Genomic DNA, 9,810 nt, shown 5'->3' on the forward strand with positions numbered 1-9,810 from the left:
TGGGTTATAGTTGCCCATGTTTTATGTCAAGGCTCTGTTTATAACTTCTAAATCCTTAATGGATGGATGTATTGCTCTGCTACTGATATCAAGATAAAGGTGGTAAAAGCCACTATGAGCCTTCCAGCAGGTGTGTTATAAATTACAAATTCTGGTAATTACCAATCTAATGACAGGACCCCTCCATAATGATCCTTAAAATTGATTTGCCATTTCCTAAAATGTCTATAATTTACTAATCATGAGAAAACAGAAGCTCTAGTATTAATCATCATTATAAAAGGTTTTGAATTGTTATGGATTAAAGTTTGATGGTCTAAGAGAACTATTCCTGTCCAAGTCCTTTTCAAGTTTAGATCTGTCATAAAGAGCCACTGAAGGAACCCGTGACAACCAAAACAGTCCCTCCTTTCCTGACTAGATCAATACATACTTCAGTTAAATCAGCTCTTTTCCTCTGAACTCTGCATTTCTTCTGGCAATGAAAAAATAAAATTAAGATGTTCTACTGAAAAAATTCTCAGCCATCTCTGTGGGGTGGATCACAGCTGGGTTACACTAACGATCCTTCAGGTCTTCCAGGAACTGAGATCCTTCATTTCTTCAAATTCCTTATGGCACCAAGAAACCTTTAGAATAGTTCCTGGAACAGAGTGAAATAAGTCCTCTTGCATAAGTGAATTTACAGGTCTACGAAAGGCTGGCAAGTGCAGAACTGATAAAGGGAATTTATTTTAACACTACATGTATTCAAATGTGGAACTTCTGCCTCAAGAAATTGCGGAAGCCAAGATTTGAAAATCAAATTATTTAGAAGCCACACAGAGTCCTACTGATTCCTGCTAGAACTGTTGCTGGGGGGAATGTTACCAGGTAGGAACTGATTCAGTAGAGACCAGGAGGAGATCTAGAGAGGGCAGAGCTGTCCACTGCGGGGTTTTAAGATCTCTTCTAAATTATGGGATATCAGAACCCAGCTGGACTTGCTGCATGGTGCTCTTCACCCTGCTAAGGAGTCTTGAGCAACTCAAGATTTCTCTACAGCTGAAGCACTCACCTCTGCCAGCCCTCCTTGGTTAGATACTTAAGAAATGAAACATCCTACCTGAATAAAATTGGGCAGAAAACCCCAAGGAATTCTCAAAAACATGTGCCCAGTCATCACTCTCTGAGGATCCATTTCACTGCTGATTTTGGGGGGGGGACAATTTGTGCAGCTTTTCATTCACCTAATTTTGAACATCTGCTGGTTTGATTTCTTTTTCTCTAGTGGGAAGCCACTGGTGCTACCGGTCCCAGAAGTGTGAACACCCGGAGTGTGAAGGTACAGCTGACCAAGTGATTTTTTTCCAATCACATTTGTGATTATTCCATTTTGCAAAGGGGCTCTGGAGAGAAATAATGCAAAAACTCACACAACTCAGCACTTGATGCTTTATGCACACATAAGTGCTAAACAGGATACCCAGGGGAGGGTGTTTTTAAGATACCTGTGGTTGTGGTAACTGTTGATTTTTCAAAGTAACTCCAAATGAGGTCTAGAGGAGATCACCCTGATGTTTCCAGTTTCCCAAGCAAGAATATATTGGTTGGGTGGTTTGGTTTTATGAGGGATTTGCTGTCTACAGAAAAAACTTGTTTCCTTCACCCTGCCACAGATCCTCACCAGTGGCACCTGACAGACGCCGCCTGCAAAGGGGACAGACAGTCCCCCATCAACATTGTCACCAGAAATGTCGTTTATGACAAGAGCCTCAAGCCTCTGACTTTTGAGGGATATGATGGGAAAGGCTCTTCAAAGTGGAGTGTGGAAAATAATGGACATACAGGCAAGTACTGCCAAATATTGTGGGATTTACCTGTGCCTTGCCTTGGAACCAGCGTTCGCTCCTTCCACGTCCTGGGCACAGAGCTGGGTATCCCTGTAGCAAGGAAGCACAGATAGGATGTCAGCCCTATATTTCAGAAGTGAAACTTTCAGAACACTGTCTGAGCTAAGACTTTCTGGGAATTTTGTGGGAGTTATCAAGTTTTGGGGTTCTGGGCATGGCCCTTGAGTGTCTCAGCAGAACTCGTTCCTATAGATGTGCACAAACAGAGCTGTCCAGGGAACTTCTAACCCCAACAGCACCTGAGATGAGGATGTGGGTGGGTACAGGGGTTCAGGACAACCCTTTGGGCAGAGACAGATGATTTTCTGCTGAATGTTCCTAAACCCTTCATTTCTGGGCTTGCCCTTTGCAAACTTTGCTTCTGCACAAAGAATTCTGCTGAAACAAAAACATCACCTGGGACACTCATTCCACCAGTGGCTCGTGGTGTGTGAGTCCTACTAGTTCTTTAAATAATGAGCTGAAATCTTCTCAGATTTAAACCTGTTCTCTCTGCACACAGAAGGTAACCTGAGTGTGTTGATCAGCTACTTATTGATTCAGTAAACAGTGAATCAGTGAAGAGTAATTTAGAACTGTTGCACTTCCTCCAGCTTTCTTCACTAAGAGCAATTGTAATGATGATGCTTCAACAAAATTATGTTCAATTACTTCAGCTTTAAAAATAAACCTGTGGTGTATTTTATTTTAAATTATCTTCAGGTGTTCTTAAAATCTCAGATGGGTTATTTGAACTGCCAAATCCTTAAAGCAGAAAGCAGCAAGTGGCAAACACCTCCTGGCTTAAAAGGGAAGGGGTAGGAAGGCAGCTGGGGAGATTTGAACAGCCAGAGATTCTAGTTTAAAACACTGGTATTGTGACAGACCAGAAGGAAAAGGCAGTGACTTTTGTGGGTTAATGACTCTGCCATTACAGAATGGTGCCCTAGAATGTCCACCTTGCAGTCCCTTTACACAAAAATTAATATTTATAAGGATTGCTCAGAACTCTCATCTTCCCCAGGATTAGGGGTTTAAAATTTCCTCCTTCTGAGGGCAACCAGTTCCTGGGCTAAATGAGTACAGCACTGGAAGAGTTATTGCATAAATTCCCACTGCAATTAGAAGCTCCAGGTGAGATTAAACCATCCCTGTGTTTGGTGATGGGCAGATAGCAAGGGTCAGTGTCTCAAAGGTCCCACAAGCTAAATAAACAAAGCCCACAAAGATATGTGACTTATCAATTTACAGATAAAAATGCAAAGGAATTAAGTGACTCATGCAAGCTCCAGGTTCATTTGGAATTCAGAACACAAATGAAATCTCTGGGGCTGCAATCCAGAATTCCCCTATGCAGAGAAAAGTGCTGTGTTTAATGCAGAGATCCTAATAAGTAAAATTTAAAATTATATGTCAAATGTATCAAGGAAGTGATGGTGATGTCTAACTAGAAGAATATCTCCTAAGAACATTTTGTTTTGCTGTTAACAGCAGATCAAACATCACATTAAACAGATATAATGACTTAGATGCTTAGGCTTAAATTGCAGCACTACTCTAAATTAAAATAGAATGTCTTTAAACTCTGCCTAAAATAAATGTTACAGTGCAGATAACAGGAGATTAAAACAATGGTTAAACCCAAATAAACTGTGATCAAATTTACTTTCAAGAATACTTTGATAGAAGGTGTTTTCCTAGACAAAAAATGAAGGAATAGAGGGTCTTCTGAAAGGTAGAAGAAGCTCTGACTCCTGAGGTCATAATGGTTATAATTCATTCCAAATTAAACTCAGCTATAATTTTGTAAGAGTTCAGTTTCTGCAGAATTGAATTTCTGGAACAGTTGGTATGAAAACTCAAGCCAGAACTTTTGGATAAATCTGAATCTCTGCTCTCACATCCTATCAATGCATGATCTAATTTTTGCCCTTAAAACAATTTCCCTTTTTTTTTTCCTCCAGTTAAGGTAACACTGGATGCATCCCCGAAAGTTGGAGGTGGAGGACTGGCAAGAAAATACAAGGCAGTAGAATTCCATTTGCACTGGGGGGTCCCAAGTCTGCAGCAAAGCAGCCCAGGAGTGCAGCAGTACATCCCTGGCTCAGAGCACAGCATAGATGGAGAGAAATATGCCATGGAGGTGGGTGAGAATCCTGGGGGGTTATGGATTTTACTCCAGAACTCTGGCTTTTCAAGATGCTGTTCACAAAAACTCTTGGCTGGATCTCCTAGGGAAGTCTGAGAGTGGAAATATGGAAGTGAGGACACTGCTCACTAACCAGAGCCTTGGCTATTGTGTTACAGCTGCACCTTGTCCACATAAGAGAGGATGTTTCAAATGTAGCAGAAGCCAAGAAATACAAGGATGGTTTGGCTGTGCTTGCCTTCTTTATAAAGGTAGGTAGTCACATTTTTAACTCTCCATCTCAAATCTACCAGCAACTTGGCTGAGTGATTGTTTGTGTCAATATTGCAGTACACAGGACCTAACCCTCCCTGTCTTCTGCAGGCATTCTGTCAGCATTTAGTTCCTCTACCCCTTTCTACATCCTGCTTGCTGCTGGTTTTTACCCTTGTGGTTCTTTCCTGGTTTAGCCACAATTAATTCAAAGCAACCTGTGGTTGAGAAATGCACGATTTGGAATCAAAATGTTTCCGTTTCAGGTGGACGAGGAAAATAAAAATTATGCAGCTCTTCTAAATGAACTAGAGAATATTCAATACAAAGGTAAGAAAGACACTTGTAACAGGGGTTTCACAAGCTGTGCAACGTGGGAGGTGCATGGGGGGATCAGGCTGAAGATAAGTATGGACAAAACCTGCAGCCACAAGTGTTACAGGCAGTATTTCCCCGTGGTTTGTTCAGGGCTGTCAGCACAGATGGATCCTTTGCCACTGAGCTCCCTTCTCCCACCTAAGGAAGAGCTTGGGAGGTACTATCGCTATGAGGGCTCCCTCACCACCCCTGACTGCTTCGAGGGTGTCATCTGGACGATATTTGAGATGCCAATTGAGCTCAGCCTTCCCCAGGTGAGTCACAGGGCAGGGTCTGCTTTGCCCCTCGGGCTGCCTGCCCACTCCCCCAGCACCACAGCCCGACCAGCTGCTCCCCTGCCCTGTCCCAAACACACACTGGCTTGGCATCAGCCTAAATGCAGTCCCGAGTGCCAGCTGATTGACCCTATTGAATCATCTCGGGAGAAATGGCAGGAAAGGGGAAGGAAGGGGAAATGACGACGTGAAAAGAAAGCCAAGAAAAGCCCCCAGGTAATTGCCCAGCGCTTCGTCAGCACCACTTCCACTGCTGTCACCCGCTCACTCCCAAACCTCATGGCTCTTCTCCCGCTGGCAGGAGACCAGAACAGAATAACTCCAAATTCAAATTTGAGCCTATCAGCATCAGCTTTAAGCAGCCCATTTTTGACCTGTAGAGTGGAACAGGAGATTGAATCACGAGTGCCTCGAAAACACGGATTGTCCAGAGGCTGCACGGCCTGGCTGAGGGCCAGCACCTGGATTTTAGCTGCTTGCTCACAGTTTGCTCACAGTTTCCTCACAGTCCCTCAGTCACAGGGCAGGGCTCAGCCAGGCACAGCTCAACCTCACACGGTGCTGTGAGGAACTTGGGGCAGAGACAGAAATCCTCGTGCTCCTACCTTGTGTCACTGTGACGTGGGGGACAAGGACAGGGCCGCGTGCGTCAGGAGGACGGGGGTGACCAGGTTCTTGAGGTGAACAAAGCATTTGGCTCACACAGAGAGGAAGTGCCCCTGATTTCCAAGGCTGGCAGGAGTCATCTATGGGTGACCTCTGGCAGTGGCCCCCGTCACGGTGTTTCCTGCAAGCTTTAACAAACCCACACCGCTCAAAACCGCGGGTTCGCGACACCGCAATTCCCAGAGTCCTGCGGGAAAAAAAGAAGGTTTAACGATCTATTCTCTCCTTCCCTGCCTCCAGCTCTCTCAGTTTGCAGCTCTGCACTTTGATGGGAAGAACTCAACTCACATGATTGAAAATTTCCGGCCCATCCAGCCCCTGAACGAGCGCAAGGTGTCCTGGTCCAGCGCCAGCATCGTCCTGCCCCCGGCAAAGCTCCTGCTGCTGCTCCTCACACTTACGTACTTCCTGAGCTCTCCTTCCCAGTGAACATTTCTCACCTCATTCAACGTTCTGCTCTTTTTTTTTCCTCTTTTTTTTTTTTTTTGTTATTCTTGCTGTTGTTGGCTCTTTGTATCAAGCAGCCTCTCTAATTACCAACTCGTGAATCATATCTCAGTACAGAGTGTAACCTTGTCCTCCTCCAGGCATTAGCCAAGGACTGTGCTGCTCTTACAGAAAAACCCAGAACTCAAAGGAACTGTAAGATAAAGCTGCAAAGATTCACTTTTAAAATAAACCAAAGCAAAACACTTAGAGGAAACATTAGGATGGATTAGGACGGATTATCTGCAAACCTGTAGTTTTAACACACCACTGGAAGGACACTTGACAAGCTGTACAGAGGACCTTCAAGAGGAATCTGTTCTTAAGTGCCTGTGAAGGGGTTTGTTTGGAGTATGTTTACACTCAACACTGCAAACCTGGCAGTCATTCCTATAATCCCAAACTGTCCTACCTGAAGGTACAACACAGAGCAAAGAAAAAAAACGCTCACACACAGTGGAGCAACATCTGGGTCACCCCCTCTAGGCAAGGGTATGTGACAAACCTCATCTAACACAAACCTCCCCCCCTTCTTCCTCCTGAGGATCTGAATCCATTTTAGCTCAGGACACTGGATTCCTTTCACCTGATCTCCTGATTCTGGCTTTCGGGTTTCTCTCTTATTTATTCATCCCTTCTCTGGGATGCCAGGGTCAATAAGATGTGCCACAGAGAAACAGGGAAGCTCATCCCCACGGACAAGGGGCACATCTGTGGAAATTCCCTCTCTTTGGAGGGCTGCATTTGAAGCACGGGACTCTGACGATCCTTTATAGTTTTTATCTGCCTAATAAAATGGGACAGCTCAAGAAATGGCTCTTTCTTATATATATATTTCTTTTATATAGATATATATAATTTTTAATAATAACATACCTGCAATATTCACATGTGGTAAAGACTTACAGTTTTTCCAAGAAGATTGTGATTTGAACTGACACCTTCAGATCCCACCCAATTACTTACAGAAAAGATATTGGTGAAAGGGGTTTCCTCATGTTATAACACGTTAAAGCTGCTTTTAGAATTTTAGATTTTGGCCACACCAAAACAGGATTTCACATTAGCAGACTTGTATTTTTTTTTCTTTAAGGCAGTGTTTGCAGGGATGACTTTATACTACAGTTATATGGCCATTTTCAGGAAAATCCTGGCAGTGAGAGTAACCACAGCTCACCAAAGGAGAAAAAAATGGGGGGAGGGAACTATTTTCATATTTATCAATCAATAATATAAGCTTTAAAGACACACATGGGAAAGCAAATCCACCTATTTAATGTTTAAAGGAATGATTAATACTTAAACTGTATTTTTATGTAACTGAAAGACTTTTGAGGAGCAAACATAAACAAAATATTAAAGTTGAAAGAGACCTATATTTGAATTGGTTTGAGTTTTTATTTCTTTCGTCCTTGCTGAAGGGGAATCTACAAACACTCTTTCAGAACAGGAATGTGACTTTTTTTTTTTCCCCCCTTCTGTTTTCTTCACAATATTTAGGGTTGGGTTTAGGGCTGGGTTTAGGGTTGGGTTTGCATTTTTGGGGAAGGGGGGCAGGGATTTGCAGTACTTGGGGCAATTTTCACTAGGCTGTGCCTCAGTTTATCATGGAGATAGAGACAAGTATTTACAGCCATTAATTCCAGTGTGGGAGGAACTTATTTACTATGAAATATATTAGAACTAAGAGAAAGACAAAAATCTGCTGAGAAGAGGGTTAGTCCTCTCTAAGTCCTCTCCTGCACCAACCTCAGCATGAATAAAACCTGATTAGACAAGTATCACAGTTTTACTGAGTGACTCAGTGTTGTGGCAATGAGGAAAAGGGAAATGCTCCAGTCTGTACCTGGGACAGTGATTGAGTTCAGTCTGTCCCGTGGCAGAGTCTCCTCTTTGCACTCAGGTGACACGTTCTCTTCTGGGACAGGGTGTGACAATGACAGGACCAGTACTGATGCACTGAATAAATGCAGTGCATTTAAAATGCAGTAAAAGACAGGAAGGCTTCAAGTGGGACGTTTGAATTGCCTTTGTGAAGATGGTTATGGAAAAGTAATTTGCTGTTCCACAGGTAGCCTCAGGTGCTGATTGTCAGGAATTTTGTCTATGCTGTGTTTGGCATGAAACTTCTTATATTGTGAAGACACTAGGAAACGAGAGTAACTCCTGAAGGACAAGTGGCCAAGCCATGATAATACAGGAAAGGGTGGGGGAAAGAACAAAAGGATTCAGAAGGACCCAGAAAGAACATTATTTTCCCACGTACAGAAAAGTCAGCAGAGAACATCACTAACACATTTCACATCTGTGGGAGCCAGACTAGATGACTGTTTGTCTTCTGGGGCTGAAAACTGGAGTCCAAGAGAAAATGAAACTACACTGGAAATTAAAATTCACTAGAGATGAAAGTCTGGGGTTTAAAACAGAGACAAGCAGAGGCTCTGCTGATCTGGATCAAGTGGGAGGTAGAGCAGCATTTGGGTTGCAGGAAACCAGATGTATGAAGTGATGGTGCTCAGGAGGGCAAAGACCAAAACATTTGGGAGATTATCAAAGTGTGGATGTAGCTTTGCTTACCAGAGCTCTGTCCTTTGGAAGCAGCTTGGACTTTGGTTGAGAGTTGGAACTGCTGCCACGGCAGAGCCCATTCATGCGCTGAACAGCAACTGGGGACTCACCAGATCAGCAGATCCTCCCTGTTCCTAAAAACACTCCGAGCTGAGATTACATGGCTTTGTACAACACATCCAAAAAGCTCTTTCCCAGATCAGACCTTGACTTGAGTGCACCCTCCGGAGGTGTGAGAGGTGAAGGAGCAGCTCTCCCACATGAACACAAGCCCGGCGTCGCTCCTTCGCAAACATCGGGAGCAGGGGGTGACAGGAGGGGCAGGCACAAAACAAAAACTCTTAATACAATATGTTTTCAGCAAAACATTTTCTCAGGAAGCAGAAAGAGACAAGGAAACCAAACCACTACTCACAAGAAACATATTTACATTACCCACAAAGAATTCTGACAAACTTGGCGCCTCCATTGAACAGTCACAGCTCCTCCTCTGACAAACACCAGCTCAAAACGCACTTGTCTGTACAAAATTAATTTTCTGTGGCTGCTGGGAGAAGAGGAGAAAGCCTTTTGCTTTGTCCTTTCCTTTGTGGCCCATCCAGGAGTGGATTTCACAGGAAAAAACAGCACTTGCCAGCACAGCCAGCAGCCTTCCAGTTAAAAAGATACCACACAGCAAATCCATGTAAAATATCCATCCAACCACCCATAGGCAAAGAAAAAAAAAGGATACAGAGATGCCTACTGAACTTCCCAGGCTGGTTTTGGAGTTTAACAAATGTGTTAATACCATGTATAACATCAACCAGCTCTGATCCAGAGACAGGGGGGATCCATTGCCTGGTGCTGTACCTTGCCCAGGACATACAGCCCAGGAGCAAACATTAAACACAAAAATTATAGCTGGACTCGATGATCTTAAAGGTCTTTTCCAACCTAAATGGTTCTATTATTCTACAAACGATTCTATGAAAAATTATTACCCTTGGAGGCAGGATGCTCTTTTTGAGAGAGTTAAAAGTGGACTTGGTGATTTTCTTCCACCAAGCACTAAAATGAGATAGGATTTAAAAACAATTCAATGACAGAGAAACAAACGACCTGGTAACTCAGAGGTCGCTGTGGAAAACATTGCATATGGGAGAAAATCATATAAATTACATTA

At 43.4% G+C, this 9,810-nt stretch overlaps 1 protein-coding gene and 1 long non-coding RNA gene across 3 annotated transcripts in view; one reads left to right on the forward strand and one right to left on the reverse strand.

Annotated features, from left to right (window-relative positions):
• The window catches only part of LOC108641729, a 21,047-nt gene extending 14,836 nt beyond the window's left edge, over positions 1 to 6,211 (reverse strand). For both annotated transcript variants that reach the window (XR_001922231.2, XR_001922230.2), the window contains exon 1: positions 5,531 to 6,211. This is a non-coding gene — a long non-coding RNA (uncharacterized LOC108641729). The remainder of the gene's footprint in view (positions 1 to 5,530) is intronic.
• Positions 1 to 7,453, forward strand: part of CA4 (carbonic anhydrase 4) — a 16,346-nt gene extending 8,893 nt beyond the window's left edge. Inside the window, exons 2-8 of the mRNA XM_018084843.2 lie at positions 1,271 to 1,324; positions 1,659 to 1,829; positions 3,836 to 4,014; positions 4,179 to 4,271; positions 4,539 to 4,602; positions 4,741 to 4,904; positions 5,832 to 7,453. Coding sequence (XP_017940332.2) covers positions 1,271 to 1,324; positions 1,659 to 1,829; positions 3,836 to 4,014; positions 4,179 to 4,271; positions 4,539 to 4,602; positions 4,741 to 4,904; positions 5,832 to 6,020 — 914 coding nt within the window. The 3' untranslated portion in view covers positions 6,021 to 7,453. The remainder of the gene's footprint in view (positions 1 to 1,270; positions 1,325 to 1,658; positions 1,830 to 3,835; positions 4,015 to 4,178; positions 4,272 to 4,538; positions 4,603 to 4,740; positions 4,905 to 5,831) is intronic.
• Positions 7,454 to 9,810: the final 2,357 nt, after the last annotated feature.

This window comes from Manacus vitellinus, unplaced genomic scaffold (genome assembly GCF_001715985.3).
Source record: "Manacus vitellinus isolate BGI_N305 unplaced genomic scaffold, ASM171598v3 scaffold_76_pilon, whole genome shotgun sequence".
Lineage (NCBI taxonomy): Eukaryota > Metazoa > Chordata > Aves > Passeriformes > Pipridae > Manacus > Manacus vitellinus.